General features: G+C 35.5%; 1 protein-coding gene across 2 annotated transcripts in view; it reads left to right on the forward strand.

Moving 5' to 3' along the window:
• The window catches only part of SNTG1 (syntrophin gamma 1), a 564,503-nt gene that overhangs the window by 287,135 nt on the left and 257,492 nt on the right, over positions 1–19,876 (forward strand). For both annotated transcript variants that reach the window (XM_042924327.1, XM_042924328.1), the window contains exon 4: positions 9,821–9,877. In XM_042924327.1, coding sequence (XP_042780261.1) covers positions 9,821–9,877 — 57 coding nt within the window. The remainder of the gene's footprint in view (positions 1–9,820; positions 9,878–19,876) is intronic.

Here is a 19,876-nt window from a genome sequence, read left to right on the forward strand (position 1 = left end):
CCCCAGAAGATTTCAGTTTTGTAGATGGTGGAGAAAAATGAAGGTAGAAAGGTACAATTCCCAATTGTCGGCAATGGGAACTTTAAAAATAAACAGGAAATATTTAACTTTCAAAACAACCCCCATGTCTAGCTATTTAAATCAGATAGGAAGGACCTACTGCAAATTATAGTTGCCAACAGGCTTAGGGGAATGTCAGTCTCCTTTTTCTCTACCCTCAATGTAGCAGGAGAAGGATCCTGTGAAGCTTACCAAGGAGTAAAACTAAAGGGAAGGAAGCAAGATACCCCATATGTCCTTTAAATATGATCCCTAAAAATGAATATTTTTAAACGTATTCTCCTTAACTGCTTAGATTTTGTGAAATGATCTAAGAGGTGACTTTAATGCCTAAGCCTTCTCAGTGAGAAAGCCACTGCTTCCTTACAACAAAGGATTTCTGAACTCTAAATAACATTATTCACTAAAAATAGAGTAAAAAAGAATGAAACACTTAGCAATAAATTTGCAGAAGTACAAAATATATATTCTGAAAACTAAAAAAAAATGACTGAAAGAAATTAAAGAAGATCTGAATAAATGGAAAGACATTCTATTTGCATGGACCCGAAGACTTAATGATGTGTTAAGATAGCAATGCCTCCACAATGATTTTTAGATCAATCTGTATCAAAATCCAAGCTTACTTCTTCGCAGAAACAGACAAGTTAATGCTAAGATTCATATGAAAATGCAAGGGAATTAGAATAGCCAAAATAGTTTTGCAAAAGTTGAGACACTCACATTTCCTGATTTTAAAAGTTAACAGTTTTAAAGAGATGGTAATCTAGACGGTGTGAGATATGTCCACATATGGCATATGGGTAGTCATATAGTCATTGAAATAGAATTAAGAGTCCAGAAATAAACCTCCACATTTACAGTCAATTGATTTTCAAAGGTGACAAGACCAATGGGGGGAAATTGTTTGTTCAGCAAATGGTGCTAGGAAAACTGGATATCCACACGCAAAATAATGTATTTGGAAACATACCATTTGCAAAAATTAACTCAAAATGGATCAACAACATAATATAAGAGCTAAAATATAAACCTCCTAGAAGACAACAGAGGTGTAAATCATGGTGACACATCGAAATAATTCTAATAGATGTTTTTCCAAAGGAGATTTATGTAAATGTCCAATGAGCACATGAGGAGATGCTCAACGTTGTTAGCTATCAAGTACATATGTATCTTATATCGGAGTCATATGTGATACAACTTTATAGCCATTGGGATAGTTATAATCACAAAGGTAGATAAAGACAGGTGTCCGTGAAGATGTGAAATTGGAATTCTCAGACACTGCTCGTAAGAATGTAAAACGCTACAGCTGCATTGGAAAACAGTCTGACGGTTCCCACTTTCACTCCTTGGTATAGGCTCAAGAGGAAAAAAAACCACACATGTACACACAAAATTTGCACATAAAAGTTTATAGCAGCATTATTTATAATAACCAAAGAGTAAACCCAACCTAAATGTCCATCAGTGAAGGAATGGGTAAATAAAATGTGGTATACCCATGCAGTGGAATGTTAAAAAATGAAATATTTTTTCATTTCATGAAAGCGACATGGATGATTCTTGAAAACATCGTGGTTAGAAGCCAAACACAAAAGACTGTCTACGGTGTGATACCATTTATGGGGAATGCCAACAGGAGGCAAATCTACAGAGATAGAAAGAGATGAGTGGATGCCTAAGGATAAGATGGGCTTTAAGGACTGAGGGATATGGGGTCATTTTGAAAAATGCCAATGTTTTAAAATTGATTGTGGTGATGGATGCATAACTCTGGGAAGATACTAAAAGCGACCAATTTATATGCTTTAAATGGTTGGTTTTGTGGTACATAAATTGTATCTCTGTAAAACCATTTTTAAAAGGACAAAATAACCCGTATATATTCACATATCTATAAATGTTTCTGTATGTAGCCATCTGTATCTGCATTACACCAGATGAGAGTTAATACTGATGTCTTTACCTTCCATTACCCCATGGGCTGTTTTCACCTTCTTCCCTTGCTCCACTCCAACAGTGACAAACCGGTTCCTTCCCCCCACCATCCACTTGTTTAATTTCAACATATATGTATAGCAATATCAGAATTATTAGCCATACCTTCATGTGAAACAATTTTATCAGCTAGAATACAGTACCATGTGCAGTTCCCTTTGTCTTTATTCTAGCGTTTGTCTTACAGACTCCATTCATTTCCAAAGTTACTTAGGTCAGTGCGTCCCCGCCCCCCCATTCCTTTCAAGGAAATGGTTACATACATTTGTAATGAAAGTTGGGATTGTTTTGTCATAGCTGCTATTCCCCCTTTGGATCCCCTGTCTTCCTAAATGACTCTTTTAAACATATATATGTTAAGATGCACCCTTTGTTCTCTAAAGTTCTATGTGTTTTGACTAAAGCATAACACCATGTACCTATTATTGTAATATCTAAAAGAATAGTTTCATTATCCTATAAGTCCCCTATGCTTCACTTATTCAACCTTTCCTCCCTCTCTGTGAATGCCTGGAAACCACTGATTATTTCTTTCTTTTTTTTTTTTTACTTAATTTTTTAATGTTTATTTTATTTTTGAGAAAGAGAGAGAGACAGCGTGAGTGTGGGAGGGGCAGAGAGACAGAGGAAGACAGAGACTCTGCTCATTCCAGGCCCTGAGCGGGCAGCTCAGAGACTGACACGGAGTTCAAACTCACAAACTCTGAGATCATGACCTGAGCTGAAGTCAGACGCGTAACTGACTGAGCCACCCAGGGGCCCCACTGATCACTGCATTGTCTGCATAGTTTTGCCTTTTCCGAATGTCATATAAATGGAATCATAGTATGTATCCTTTTGAGACTGATTTGTTTTACTTAGTAGTATACATTTGTGGTTTCTCCGTGTCTTTTTGAAGCTAGCCAGTGTATTTCTTTCTGTTAGTGAATATTTCATTGTATAGATGTACCATCATTTTTTGTTTTTTTGTTTTTCTATGGATGAAGAACATTTTGGTCACTTTCAGTTTTTGGCAATTATGAATAAAGCTGCTATACATATTTTCATGCAGGCTTTTGGGTAAACACAAATGTTAAAATTAGTTGAGTAAATATGTAGGAGTGCAATTCCTATGTCATCTGTTCAGACTATGTTTAGCTTTGTCAGAAACTACCAAACTGTCTTTTGAATTCCCACCAGCAAGGGGTGACAATTCTTATAATATATCTCACTTCATACTGCCAATGTTTTGGAATTTTAGCCATTCTAATAGATGTGTAATGTTATTTTTAAAAGTTTACTTATTTATTTTGAAAAACAGACCATGAATGGGGGAGTGGGAGAGAGAGAATCCATGCTGAGCAGGGAGCCTGACACGGGGCTTGACCTCATGACCACGAGATCATGACCTGAGCCAAAGTCAAGAGTCAGACACTCAATGGACTGAGCCATCCAGGTGCCCCATCAAATTTCATAACCTGAAATTTCCTGATAACAAATGCTGTTGGGCATCTTTTCATATGCGTGCTTGCCATCTATATATTCTTTGATGAGGTGTTTGCTCAAATATTTTGGCAACTTTCTAATTGTTTATTTTCTCGCTAAGTGTTGAGTTCTTCATATATTTTGGAAACAAGTTCTTTATCAGAATGCATTATGCAAATATTTTCTTCCAATCTGTCACTTTTTATTTTCTTAACAGTATCTTTTACAAAGTAGATGTTTTTAATCTTAAAGTATTTTAACGTCAAGTGTTTTTTTTTTTTATGGATCATGCGTTTAGTATTGTATCGCTCACTGCCAACCCCAAAGTCATAGGTTTTCTCCTGTTTTCTTCTAGAAGTTTTATAATAATTGTGTTTATGTTTGGATCTGTGATCAATTTTATGTTAATTTTTATTAAAGGAATGGCATTCATGTCTAGATCTTCCTTCTTTCTTTCTTTCTTTCTTTCTTTCTTTTTTCTCTTTTTCTTTCTTCTTTTTCTGTTGAAAAGACTATCCTTTCTTTTCTCCATTGAACTGCTTTGTTCTTTTGTCAAAGACCAATTGACTATTTGTTTGGTTGGTTTTGTTTTATCTTGTTTTGGGGCATTCTATTCTATTCCAATGGTCTATGTGTTTAGTCTTCAAAAATTTGATGCTGTCTGGATTACTGTAGCTTTATAGTAAGTCCTGCATCAGGCATCTTGAATTATCCAACGTTTTCTTCTACTTCAATATTATGGTAGCTATTATACGTCTTTCGGCCTTCCATGTGAACGTTAGAAACAATTTATTAATATCTATAAATAGCTTGCTGGAATTTTATTGGGACTGCGTTGATTCTATAGATCTAGCTGGGAAGAGTCTTCTAGTCCATGAACATGAAATATCTCTTTGTTTTGATCTGCTTTGATTTCTTTCTTCCGAGTTTTGTCGTTTCCCGTATGGAAGTTTCTACTTATTTTGTTAAATTTATACCAAAGAAAAACTTTTTAGTGAGCTATTATAAATGGTATTGTGATTTTAATTCCAAATTCTAATTTCTCATGGCCGATGCATAGGAGAGAAATTGGATTTTGTATATTAACCTTATCTCCTGTGACCTTGCTACAATAACTTATTATTTCCAGGAGCTTTTGGTTGATTCTTTGGGATTTTCTACATAGACAAAAAACAAAACCATTCATTTCTTCCTCTCTAATCTGTATGCCTGTTACCTCATATGCACTAGCTGCCTCCAAGCACAATGTAATAGGAGTGGTGAGAGGGGGAATCCTGCCTTCTTCCTGATTTTAGAGGGAAAACATTCGGTTTCTCACAGTCCCCTCTGTTTTTATTACATCCCACCCCAATTTTCCAGTTTCTTTGTTTCTTTCATCTCAATTATTCATGTTATCACAGGCCTGTTGTTATGGAAAAGACAGTGGGAATCAGAGATACTTTCATTTAAATCATGATTTGGATCTTGGTTAAGTTAATTTAACTCCTTTGCATTTTAGTTTCCTTATTCCAAATTAGGAAAATATTGCCTATGCCATCCATGTACTGTTATGATGATTATTTGGAAGATCTTGCAAAAGCTTTTTTTTCCCCACTTAATGCATGAATACCTAGCTTTGGTGTAGGCCCTATGCTAAATTCTTAGGCTTAGACTGTGAACGAAACACAGGTTCAGCTATCAAAAAAGTTAGTGGAAAAAAAGTCAAGGTCACAGTGTATTTTAATAATCCTAAGTGCCGTGAGCCCTGTCAGTGCACATGGTTGATTTTCAATACCTAGTCTTTGTTATTATTCCTTTCCCAAGTCTATTCACTCTTTCTGAATTGTCAAAAAGAGCTAATGACATTCCTTATCTCTTTCTTTGTATACCTTGTTTCCACCCCACATAATCAATGCAAACAATTGCCCATTTGATACTCTCTCTAGTGTCTGCATTGTTGTCACTTCTTCCTCCTCTTTTCACCTAATGTCTCAAACTTTTCTATACTGGAGATATATAACAGTAACATTTTGTGATTGCTAACATTTATATTTTGGTTACCATATGGTTCATACAGTATACATAGAGTATTTCAAACATAATATTCTAGAGGGCAGGAGGGTGATAATATAGATTTTTATATGAAGCAAATTAGGCATTTAAAACAAGTTTTTTTGTCATGAGGTTAATGCTGATTATTTAGGTGTACAGAATGTCTTTTATAAATCCAACATTATTCCTGGGCTCCATCCTTTGTAATCTATAAGGAATAGGAAGATTAAAGAAAGGATTTTTAGCCAGGAGGAGGGGAAGGTGGGAAAAAAAGTTACAGAGAGGGAAGGAGGCAAACCATAAGAAACCCTTAAATACTGAGAACAAACTGAGGGTTGATGGGGGGGGGTGGGAGGGAGGGGGAGGTGGGTGATGGGCATTGAGGAGGGCACCTTTTGGGATCAGCACTGGGTGTTGTATGGAAGCCAATTTGACAATAAATTATATATATATATATGAGTGTATGGGGGCACCTTTCTTGATTTTGTGTTTTAAAGACTAAAACAAACAATAATACGTTGGTTTCCTGAAAGACAGTGCCCTGTTACCTAGGCAATGGCTTTATGACACCCAAGATGTAACTAATACAACTTCAGATCAGCTTCCAGAAATTCTCTGGTTTATGAGATGAGTAGCCGAAACAATTCATTACATTGCCTTTCAAGAAAGTTATTTTGGGGGGAGGGGGGAGGAACCAAATGTGGGAAGGTGGAAAGGGGAGAGAAGGTATAGCTAACACAAACACAAGATTGGGGAGAAATCAGCAAGGTGCCCTACTGGGAACAGTTATTTGCCGTTCCAGACTTCCTGCTACCTGCAGTGACAAATTTAAAAATTTGGCTTTAAAACACGAAGTAACTTGCCTTGCTTGTTTGTCCTTATTTTCTTCAAAGTAACCCAATGAAGCAATAGTATAGAAAAGTGCTGGCTGGGGTTTTCATGTGCATGAGTGTGTGCCCGTGTGTTTAAAATACATTAAAATAAGTGCTGCCTCTGAGATTTTCAACAGTTACTGCTGACTCTTTAGTCTCTCCAAACTCCTCTCTGCATCAGCAATTTTGTATTTGATTTGGAACATGTTCTACATATTCTCCACCAAAGACTGGAAGTCAGTCTTGTAAAGAAGTAAAGGCATTGCATACACCTTTGATAACCCCGCCATGCCTGCTGTCCCTTCAAAGGAAAGCAGTGTTTCAGCCTACACTTGGCTGGTTAATAGAATTGACTCACCAAGTTGCCCTTGTTTCTAATGATTGCCATGCGAGATGTTGTAGAATGATGTCATTTACTAATAAAATGCATTTGCTTTTACAGACTCAATTCTTTACGTTGAGAAAATACAGATGAATCTTATTTTAAGGAATCAAGCATTGTTTCCTTACAGAAATGGAATTAAGAAAATAACTGCCATCTAAGAACCTGTTAGTTTGATAGGCAGTATTGTAAAAAATAGTATGCTTGTCTGTTTTATAAGAGTAGAGATAACCATTTAATTGATCTACCCCTGAGTCAGTCTTCCAGTATTTGAGTTACTCTGTGATTTAATATTGGAATAAAAAGTGGATAAATATCGGTCAGATATTTAAGTGACTTTAAGAATTTCTGTCTAGAATAACAGATTGTGTGTGTGTGTGTGTGTGTGTGTGTGTATTCATTAAGCTTCTACTACATGCCTGGGTCCTTCACAAATATCAATCCTCAAAACAAAGCTGGATTTTGTAAATTTGTAAGACAAATTTTACAGATTTGGAAAAACAGATTTGGAGGGCTTAAGTAATTTTCCAAACATACTAAGTTGTGGATATTTGAGTCATTGATAGATTCTTTGATTTCAAATCCATTATTGGCAATGTACAGCTTTCCTTTAACTAATCCTTTAATGAGAAATAATTGAAAAATATGTAATATGACATATTTCTCTTATCCTGTCCAACAAAAGGACATTTCCAATAAATATTTATTTTAAATGAGATTTTGTGTGTGTATAATGCATGTGTCTACCTTTTGCTTGTGTACATGCAGGTATCCCTATTTACATGCATTTTGCAATAAAAGTTCTTAAACACTACGTCTTCTCCTACTTATGACTTCACTAATGTGGACTGATATAGTAGTTGGCTTAAGAATAGAAAGGTAGGGGCGCCTGAGTGGCTCAGTCGGTTAAGCGTCTGACTTTTGCTCAGGTCACGATCTCGCGGTCCCTGAGTTCAAGCCCTGCGTCGGGCTCTGTGCTGACTGCTCAGAGCCTGGAGCCTGTTTCAGATTCTGTGTCTCCCTCTCTCTGACCCTCCCCCATTCATGCTCTGTCTCTCTCTGTCTCAAAAAATAAATAAACGTTTAAAAAATTAAAAAAAAAAAAAGAATAGAAACGTAGTGGTGCACCTGGGTGGCTCAGTCGGTTAAGCATCCAACTCCTGATCTCAGCTCAGATCTTGATCTCAGAGTCATGAGTTGAAGCCTCACATTGGGCTCCATGCTGGGTATGAAGCCTACTTAAGAAAAAGAATAAAAAAGTAGAGTTTATGATGTTATCCAACATTAATAGTGTGTTTTATATTTCATGTTGCTTTGCATAAATTGCAATACACCTATACACTTAATTTGTGTAAGTAATTTTAACATGGGCTTGAAAACATAATTTGATGACAGGTTATAAGAGTAAAATCTGTAGTTTTTTTTTTTCTTTTTTTTTTTTATTTTTGAGACAGAGAGAGACAGAGCATGAACGGGGGAGGGTCAGAGAGAGGGAGACACAGAATCTGAAACAGGCTCCAGGCTCTGAGCTGTCAGCACAGAGCCCGACACGGGGCTCGAACTCACGGACCGCGAGATCATGACCTGAGCCGAAGTCGGATGCTTAACCGACTGAGCCACCCAGGCGCCCCTAAAATCTGTAGTTTTAAGGCAGGTCAAATTACTTTGGACATGATCAAAAAGAAAATTTATATAATTAAATGCTACTCATTTGCACTAATAGTTTTTTTTTTCTTAGTATGCACCAATTTCCAACCATAAAGGCTTATTTGTTGATTCAAAATAAATAACAGTTAATATACCTCAATTTCTGGTATAGTGATCTTAGTCTTTAAGCATTATTTTGTTTTTATTTATGAAATCTAAACATTTGGCTAAATGAAGGTATCTTGTAACTGCCAAAATGACTGTTTTTTGTGTTATCTTAAAATACTTAGGAAGAGACATCAGAAGCACACATTTTCCAGATTTTCTCCTTGTTCTTTTTAAATAATATCATCTGTTCCACATAGCCCCTCTAAAACCATGGAGTAAGAAAGAAAGCAGTATTTAGACTTGGAGATGGGTAGTGTAGCCAAAGAGGTTGGGCATGTGTGGGGATCAGATAACCAACATCTATCCCAGGTAGAACAAGAGAAGGGGGTGGGGTATCTCAAACCACTATAAATAGGGGGAGGTTAAAAAAGATGAGAAAGTTATAGATAAGTGAAGAACGTTATAAATAAAAGCTTTCAACCTTTCAATATGCCTCCAGAATATGCATTACGTAGAGATGATTGCCCCAAAACAGAGTAATATTGAATTTATTGGAAATTCGAGGATTTGTCCAAGTGGAGATCTTTGTGATTTTTGTTTCATACACCAGCAATTGAATTATTGTTTCCGCTGTGGAAGGAAAAAGAGAATTGATTTGGAAAATTGATAATACCTTTGCCATTATTAGTTAGGTGTAATGTCCATTCTTTTTCCAGACAAGCCATCATTTTGAATCTGGTTTAGTCAGTTTCAATCCCAGACATGCACATGAATAGTTGATGTGCGGGGACATGGCAGCCTCCCAGCTCAGCTCTCAAATTTCCACAAGCAAGATGACTCGGTTGTGATGGAGATAAGACCTTGGTTGACAAAGATAATATTTGCCATTGACATTGAGTTATTTTTATGTAACCAAAACCTGTCATTCCTTAGACAACAAGAATATAGAATGTGAAAATAAGAAGACGTTTAAAAGTTAAGATTCCAAAATATGTCCAAAAAAGTCATTGAAAGGAACTTAATTTTTGAGAGTTTAGAAGTTTACTAACAATAGAGTCTCTTTTATCTTGACAAATAAATTAACCTTTGATTTGAAAATTACAAATTGCCCCATTTTTTGCAAGAATTAGAGCCTGTACGCTGTCACAAAATATTTCTTTTTTAAGGAGCAGAAACAGAACCCTGAGGAAGAAAATGGTGTGTAAGTATAGTATTAGGAAATGCTAACCACTTTGAAAATCCTGTCTTTCAGGAAAGAACTGTGACTATTAGAAGACAAACTGTAGGAGGCTTTGGATTAAGCATCAAGGTAACCTGTATTTCCATTCTATCCTTAAAGGCTGTGCTGTAATGCATGCATTTTTGTGTATTTTGGGTTTTGGTGATTAATAATTAGATAAATATGGCTATAGCAAAATCTTCAATATTTGCACTGAGACATAAAGTAGGTAGGTTCTCAGAAAACCTTGGCCAACTTTTGATTTAGACAGTTTCTTAGAAAAAGTATTTGGGAATTTTACCTGGCATTGAACATAGATAGGTAATTAACTTTATCTGGGACCACCTAAAATGTCACATCTGGTGTTGCTGTGGACGTATCTTCCTGTACCCAGCCAGGGGAGGAGCTACTGCTCCCCAACCCCCCAACCCAGTGAATGGAGCAAGAACAAGGTTTGCACTAATAATAGTTAAATGTTAGTTGGGTTTTATTCATCTTTTTCTTTTGTGTCGTTTTCATTTTTATTTTTATTTTTTAGAAATCGGCAAATTTTCATGTCACAGGGCCAAGTAAATAGGGTAAACACAGTTTTAGCATCTGATTTATCTTTAAAATGACCATCCTGTTAACTTCCATTTATTAATGAATTTTAAATGCCTTTGTTTTTTGTGGATGTGGTTGACTAGTAAAAGCGTACCACACCTTCAATTTATCGTCATTGAAACAAAACAAATTTTAAAAGGATGGGAAATTACATAAATATTGGAAAAGTTAATTGCTGTCTTTAAATGCCCTTTAGAAACCTACATCTTTGCATAGATAAATGAAATTTAACTTTATCTTAAGCCAGTGGGTTAGGTATTTTGCCCACGTAGGGTGAAAATCATACATCTCAGGTATATATTTCATGAAATTTTAACACAGTTCAGTTTATATATGCTTGGAAAGTGGAGCTCTAAATTTGGTGACTATCAGTTCTAGCTGACATTATGAAAATGACTTAGAAAAATGGACCAGTGTGGAATAGCATTGTGTTGTCAAGTGATAAGAATATTACTATATAAAATGTTAGTTTTAAAATATGTATTTAACTTTCACTTTATCGTCCATCAGCTAAATCCAGGGAGGTTTGCAGTACAAGTTATAAGAAGTGGAAATGATGCCATGGGAATTATATGATACAACAGACAAGCTTTTTTTGTTTGTTTTTGTTTTTTTCTGTGATATTTATTGGGATTGCTTGAAGGGTTTAAAGATACCACTAAAGATAGTAAAAAGTCCATGAGAGAGAACAAAAGCTAAATATGAATAAAATCCAATCTCGGGAGGTGGTTTCATTTGAGATAAGCATTTTTACCTAACAGGTCTGACTCTTTTTCTGACAGTGGAGCTACATTAGTTTTATGCAGGGAAATTTTCCTTTCTATTTTTTTTCTATTTCCATTTATAATTTAAACTCAATAATATGATGTTATTTATTTTTATTAAAATGCTACAATTTTAACAGATTCTAAAATATCAGGAATTTTGCCAAATGAATTATGTCTATTTAATATTTTCATTATTTCATTCCAAACAAAACTCTTATACATCAATAAATAGATTAATTTTCTAAATCAAATGAGTGTGCATTTTCCATTCATAATATTGGCCACAAAAGCAGTGCTTGAATTGCAATCTGTGCCATATATTAGGAATTCTGACAAAAAAGGAAGTTATCTTACAATTCTTATGATACACTAATCAGAAATACAAAAATTAAGTTTATTATTTTGATTATTACCCAGTCATTCTGAAAAGTTTCTCTTTAGGATTTTCCATTTTGGTTTTCTCAATAGTTACCTCTGACACTTGCTTTTTTATTTTTAAGCTGTATTTTGTTCTGTTAGTGTGCATGTGTGTGTGTATACACACACACACACACACACACACACACACACACTGCATATATATATATATATATATATATATATATAACCATTTAAGAAAATATTTTAACCGAATGCAGAATTAATGTTTTAACTTTGACCATTTATTTTTTTCTATTTATTTATTTTTTGTATACTTATTGCTAGAACAATTTGAACCAATAATATAAATACTCCCATAAATATATGAGTGTATATCTTATCCTTATTTGCTTCAGTTAACTAATCACTGCTGACACACACTGGAGATTTTGTAGTGAGAGTTATTGACTAAAAACCTTGACTATCTCAACTGGAAATAACAAAAGGAAGGGTGCATCTTTGACAATTAAAAAGACATTAACTAATATAGTGAAGACTTCTACAGGTGCTCCTGAATTTCATTGTACTGAGAACATATGGTGATATTATTTCAGTTTCACCTTCCAAAAAATTATTTGTGAAAGCCTGACTAACAGGTAACAAAATGGCCACCATTTGTCTTTGGTCAGAAAACACTAAAACACTCCAATATGTGCCGTTACGAGTCAAAGCCAATGGGCCATGTTCTGTGCTCCTGCCAGATCTTGGCTGATGGGTTTTTCTTCAACTGTCAGCCTTGTACATGGTGGCAACCCCTCAGTTTTCCCACATGGCGGCCGGTGCTACCAAAGATAGTGGACAACGTCACAGAGAGGCATCTGTTCTAATGCTTTTAACGTGCCCCAGGGGCTATAGACTGTGGGCGGCGTAATATGACGGAGGCAACCAATGTCCATTAAGCTTTGATGTCACCTGTCCATGTACAATAATGTCTTGCTCCCAACACTCTCTCCGGGCAGAGACTTCCCTATTAGGGTGAGGAAGAAAAAGTCAGCCTTTACCTCCTTTTATTTTCTCTGCCATATTCTTGAGACAACACTGAAACTTCTGGGACAAAAATGTGTGGCTTAGTCCCAGGTGGCTTGGAGAATGAGGTAGCCACGTGTCTGTACAGTTTGATTCCAGGTCTTTGATTCGATCTCCTCCCTTGAAGCCACTAAGATGTAGTGCACATTAAGGAGAGTTTCCATCTCAAAACTTCCTATAATCCTAAGGAATAAGAGAAAATTGTAAATAATAATGAAAGATTGTAGAAGATCTAAATTTTTAAAACTACAATGTAAGTAAATTTTAATCCATTTTCTTTTCAAATTTTGTCTTATCCCCTATTGTTTTATTTTGTATTTTATTTTATTTTATTTTTATTTTATTTTATTTTATTTTTTTACCTTAAGATTTTAGTTTGCATTATTAGGACTTTCTTACAAGATCCGGGACTCTCCTTTGAAAAGTCATAGTTATCATCTTAAATCGTATCTGAAGAATGCTAGACCCTCAGTGTGGAACACAGTCATCCAAAAAGAGCTTTGGCATCAGTCACATTACGTTTTAATATAGAAATCAGATTTATCTCCAGAGACAAATTTATTTTTTAAATTCTTAAAATCCCATCTTTTCAAAACAAGAGTGTTTTACCACGGAAAGGTAGAGACCAAAATTACCTATATATCCATGTTAATTCTAAACAAGGGAAAAAAACCTCACAACACTGAACCAAGGACCTTTGGGCAGGTGACAGTCTTGTGCTAACGCAGCACGTGGTGAAGCAGGTGTCCTGACAGGTGGAGCGTCCACACACAAGGCTGACTGTCTTCCTCCACGTCCCCATCCTCTGGTTTAGCTAATCGATTTGTTTCCAGCTCCTAAAAATAAAAGGGGTTCTTTTTAACCCCCCTCCCCCCCCCCCCGAACATGCTTATCCCCGGATCTCCGCTCGTTTCTGCGTTTGCTGTCCCGTGTTACAGTTTTTCTTGCACTACAGTTAGATCTAGTAGGAGCGCATGTGTAACTGAGCCAGAGTACAATAAGATGAAAGTTGGAGGCACAACACACACACCTTTGTACGTGGCCCAGCTCTCTGTTGTCTTTAAATGGCATTTCACCCACAAGCTCCGACTCCAGGATCTCAAGATAGAAAGAAATGATGGCCATGCTTTCTGATCAGAAACTTAAATCATGAACCAATGCTGGCGTTTTATGCACTTCGCTCACTCCCCGGGCTGTCTTCCAGAAAGCGTTGCTCATTCGAGCTATTTTGACCCTTGTGTTGCTTTTGAGAACACTTCTGGCAACTGCTGTAACTCTGGATCTTTCCTGACAATTCTTTATGATTCTTCCTGTCTCTTACCATTGTTGACAGTCTTCCTTGATTAAAACGTCCCTCAGAAGTCATTGCGTGTTTCTTCCCTTGTATCCGTTTTTGTTTTGGTTTATCACTCAATAAAATGTCAAGCTCTTCTTATTTACATTTTTAAATTTCCAAAAGATCATTCTCCGAAAACTGAATTAAAGGATCACTAAACTTTCCACTTATAATCATTTATCCTTCTCTGGTGTCAGACTGAAACTGCTTCCTTTTGTAAAAAGTTCAGAAATCACAGAAGTAAAAGCAATGAATCATTCAAGTCGTAGTTAATAAAAGTTCATCATGCACCCACCAAGAAGACAGTTCACAGAGCAGGAGCCCTCAAACCAAAACACAGAATGAGGCTCAGGGGTATATTATTATACAGCAGCTTGTATAGTGGGAAGGCAGTGACTGTTTTTCACGGCGATTGGTCTTCAGACTGCATTACAATTTTCTTAAATGATAGGGAATTGCTTAGTGGTTCCTCCGTATCAAACTTGGGAAACAAGTCAAGTTTTGCTTATGATTTCAGGAGGCATGAACAAAACATGACTCGGGTCAAGTTAGCCTTGCAAAATAAGCTAAATTAAGCTTTATTTATATGACTTAAACTGGTTTTGTCTGCTTGGAATTTTCAAGGCTGGTGTCCATTTGTTTTTGATTTTCACACCTAAAGCTCTCAGATTTATTAGGCTGGCTGGTATATCCTCTCCCTGGTCCTGCAGGACATTCTGATCTGGGCCCTTGTCTAGTTTCCCCGAGTTCCTGAATTCCTATGGACTTTTCTGTCCCTTGTTCCCCACTCTTCAGCTTCTGCCCCCTTTCCCTCCCACCTTGCCTGCCTTTTGGCCTTCGGGTAGAATCTTTCTTTCACATGCTCATCCCTTTGTCTGGACTCTCCAGATACTAAGCCATTTCCAAAAATGACTTCATGGTCTCCACACCTACATTCCCAATAATCACCAAAGTTTCGCATCAGAGGACCCAATATTCTTGTATTTTTGCCTCATTCCTTTGAGAATCACTCTGTGGATACTCACCTTAAAGTAAGTCCCTTTTATTTGTCTTCCATATCTTTGCAAATACAACATCATACATTTGCATATTATTAAGTCATGCCTCTGGTCATTGTCATTTAACAAATCACCTTTTAGAGATGGGTCTTTGCATATTATTACTAGAAAAGGTTTTCTGGAGTATTTTTCAACAGACACGACACTGCCATCTATGTCCGTTAAGGATATGTTTGCAATAAAAGGTGATTTTTTATGTGGAAGCCTTAACGTTGCACAATCAAGAATGAAATTATAATTATTATTAAAATTTTATCATTTATAAATAATAAATGCAAATATTTACCGACTGCTCTATAAATCCCAGATGCTGAGCTAAATACTTTATATTTGGTTTCATTTGGCCTTAATATCCAGCAAAGTAGGTAACTATTGCTATCCCTCTATAGACAACGGGGTTACGTACGAAGAGGTTAAGTAATTTATCCATTGTCGTACAGGGCAGAGCTAGGCCTAAACTTCACCTAAAGCAGATAACATTTTATTATTATTAATAATAATAAGAGAAGGCTCTTAATAACTATGCTCTATAGGTATAGAAACTGGAATATATAGAAAAAATATATATATAATATAACATGTAATTATAGAATATATATCACATATATTATATAAAATATATGATAAATACATATATAATATATAGTTATATATATTATATAGATATAGATAGATATAGAAAATTATTTAGAAATAATTTTATTTCGAAACTCTCTACCTGGGAACACAAATAATGTTTCCTTTCTAAATTATTTATGTTACGGTTTATTCAAAACTAAAATAAATGGATCAATGAGTCTAGGATCAAGCAAAGAATTTAATATCAAGGACTTGGTATTACTTTTATCAAGTTTACCAATAAAACTATGTTTTCAAAGTAGGTGTAATAAATTTCTTTCTTTCAATTTATTAGTGATTACAGGGCAAAGTCTTTAAATATCAACTGTTGATGTTAGTTTGCATATGGTTGCATTTCTCCTCATTGTGTTCCTTTTTCTTTTCACTTGAGTCTGATTCTTCTGTTTCCACCGGGGACAACATGGATATATACCTTTCCACCATAGAAATAGGATACCAGGCATGTAATAAAGCTTAAGTTGAAGATAATGGATTAGTCCCAAGATCAGTTAAAAGCACTGACCGACTATCATTTTAAAGAGCATTTTTTAATTAAATAGCTTATTGAGGTGTAATTTACATACCATGCAATGTAACCACATTTATAAGTTAGTGGCTTTCATTATATTCACAGATGTGTGCAACCATCACTATAGTCAATTTTGGAGCACTTCATCCCCCTCATATCCTTGAGTTATCATCCCCTTCTCCACCTATCGCCCTAACTCAGCTTTATGCAACCACTAACGTACTTTCAGTCTCTATTTTGGACTTTCATATGAAGGCAGTCATATAGTATGTGGGAAGGATCATTAATTCATGCTGAGATCAAACTAGGTGATACTAGCAGATAAGCATGGCAATCGAACAGATAAGGATATTTTCCAATATTCTTTCAGATTATATTCCTTTAGGTGCTTTTCCCGTACTTGTTCATTGGGCTCTTAACCTTAATTACTGTGTTGTTATTATCTGTTTACAAATATTTTTATTGCTGTAAGTATATATATAATGGTGGGGTCTATGTTTCTTTTTTCCCCCCAGATCCCAGAATATGATTGATTGATTGATTGATTGATTGATTGGAATAATGAAAATGCTGAACTGAAAATATTTGTTTGGCAGGATTCTCCAAGATCTGAAAACATTCTGGGTTTTATCTGGTGGAATTTCACAGTTATATTGGCAAATGCTTTATATAGAATACTACTAAAAATGTTTTAGATGGGACTTTATATCCTGGTTCCTATAAAGTTAGCCATAAGCTTAATTATACATTGAATGGTATATGTTTTAATATTTTCTGGGATGCACTGTAGAATGTTGCCTCACTTTCCCTTGTCTTGATTTTACACTGGAACAACAGAGTTCAATGAATTCATTTATTCTCTAAACTTGACCACAAGCCATGTACCCAAGCCATCCGAAGGGTAGGTTGGGGAGAAGCCAGTAAAGGAAGCTCTGCATGGAGCTCAGGACCTTTACAGTCTAGTAGGAAAGTAGACATTGATCAAATTTTGATGTAAATAAATGTAAATCATAGCCTAGATCCAGTGTTACAGAAGTGAATTACTTCATGTAAGCAGACATTGATAAATGGGGTCCTTAAGCTGAAATTTTGAATTTGAGGAGTTTACCAGGTTAAGAGTTAAAGAAAAAAGTATCCAGGCAGAGGGGAGAGTATATATTGATGTCCTTTGGTGCTCAGAGTGATGAAGGTCCAGGATGAAGAGGCAGAGGCAGGCTGAGATCACAAGACGGGGGACCGCTGAGGATTGGGGGTTTTATTCTAAGTGTAATGGGAAGTCTATCACCTATTTTAAATAGGATGAGTTGCGTTATTTGATTCTTGACTGGACAACCTTACATTTCCCCATTTAGGTCCAGAACTAAATCTAATTAACTTTAATAGAGCTGGACTGCTCTCACATTTCATCCAATAAATTAAGGTACTGTAATCTTAAGTTCCAATTTTATATCCCGAGTTTTGTCTAAAAATTTGCTCTTTAATTAATTAATAAAGTAATTTTCTGCAATTAGATTAAGAATCCTTTCTGAGCTCTTAATGTCTGATTTAAAAAGACCCAAAAATGAAAAACCCACCTTTGGACTCAAATCATTCAAATTTCAGGACAGATTTTACATATAAAAGAAAAAAAAATGTTGACAAAATAGGTGTTAGTTATATCCTGTCATTTAAAAATAGCTATAAGTCTCCAGGTGTTGAGAGACGAGTGGGGTTACTGAGTTCGCCCTCAGAAATCGCTATTCCAACTGTCTTTTCTCAAGGCAGACCCCAGCGAGAGGTTTCCCACTGGCCTACCATGGTAACTGGTATGAAAAATCTTGGGCACTAAGAAAATCTTTGGATTCAATAGTGCAAGGAGAAAAAACTATGAAAAGCAAAACAGCTGAAGGAAAACACTCTGATGATAATCACACACAGAAGAGTGACATAAACAATGTCACTCTCTGCCCCCAAATATCTGAGCCATACAGTATCTGGATGAGTTTGTTTCTTCTTTTTCTACCACCTGAAACTTCATTGGTGGATGATTCTTCTCAGTTAACCAGTTTTTTCTTCTTAGAAATGGAGATGTGTTCTTAAAATTCCTTCCAATTTCCAAGTGTCTCTAGACACCAACTATGACTATGGTCATTCGATTCATTGTACATTCTTGGCTTCTACTTAAAATCATTCTGCAATGTGCTTTAAAGAATGGAGCTATCTTAGTCCTGGAAAAGCTTCTGACTTCATTTGTTCATTCACTCATTCATCAACAAACATTTCAAAGATAAAAAAGAAAGACGTTACTCCATGCATTGAGTTTACATCAATGTGTGAAACAAATTACCAAAAAATTCAATGCCCTCTTGGAACTTACATTCTAGTTACGGATGGGGGAAGGAGAAAGAAAGCAAATAAATATAAGAAATGAATAAAGATAACAGTAGGTTGGAAGCTGATAATTATAATGGGAAAGAAAGAATAGAATTAAAAATAGGGGATTGGGAACTGGGAACCCTAAATAGTAAATGCTGAGGGTCTTAGAATGGATTAGTGCTAAGCTTATTTACCACTCTAATGCCATGTAATTTTATTCATAAATCTTAATTGATAGACTAATTAGGATAATAGCTACCTTGTATTCAGTGTTTATTGTGTGTTAAATAAGCATTCATTCAACTACACTATCAGTCACAAATCACTATCCTTTGGTCAGATGAGAGGTCATGTTAGACACAATTAGTGCTTCTTATGGGCATACTGACCAAAAGGCAAAGGAAAATTAGGAGCTATGTAGCTTAGGTCAGAGACTTTACAGAGCTAGTGAAGGTGGGAGCTGAATATTTGGTTGGTGAGAAATAATGAGAAAAGAGAGTTAGCACTGGGTTTGAATTTCAGTCTGAGTAAGACGGTTTCAATATTTTATTTATCACATCTCTTTGATATTCTAGAAGGAAAAGGGACTACTTTCCAAGAAAAAAGCTGAATGTCATTACTTTTCTCAACAATAATTGCCCATCTTATATTTAAGTATGTTGACAATTCAGAGTTAAAAATGACATTCACGGAAAAACATCTGTTCCGAAATAACTTTTGTCCTTAAATAAAAAATATTTAAGAAGTTTACTTGTTCTGAAAGTTGAGAAACCCAGTGGGATTTTAGATTGTCTTTGCAACTATCCTGTATTAAAAGTGCTATATTTCTTTTGTGCATGACATTTTATTCTTTAATGCCTTCATTTGATTTTTCAACTATTGGTTTCAACCTTCTCAACTCCGTCATACCGAAACAGAAGTTTTATGTGCTCATTTCAGGGATTTATTTTATTTCCTTCCATATAAGTTTAACTTACATATTTTTTTTCTTTTTTCATATATTATTTGGCCAATTAGATGAAGAATTACTACAATGTTCTTGCCAGTTTATTGTATTTTGTTAATTGTTTCATATATACTTTCACACTAAGAGGAATCTACTATTAATTAAAGAAATGCAGGTGATCCCTTTCCCATCATGCATATGCAGTCTGACTTTCTGTATCACTTTGTGCAGGTAAAGGTCTCTTTAGTTACTTAGCATCCAAGGGGGCCTGTGCTTGGTCAGCAGCCTAGAACAACTTAGCCAGTTAATGTAAATACATAATTATTTGGTATTCGAATGATAAATAAGAATTTCTACAATGGACAGCATGATACACATTGAAGAGAATGCCCATCTAAGCACTTCCAATCTTGATATGGAAAACAAAAGCT

Source organism: Panthera leo, chromosome F2, assembly GCF_018350215.1.
Source record: "Panthera leo isolate Ple1 chromosome F2, P.leo_Ple1_pat1.1, whole genome shotgun sequence".
Lineage (NCBI taxonomy): Eukaryota > Metazoa > Chordata > Mammalia > Carnivora > Felidae > Panthera > Panthera leo.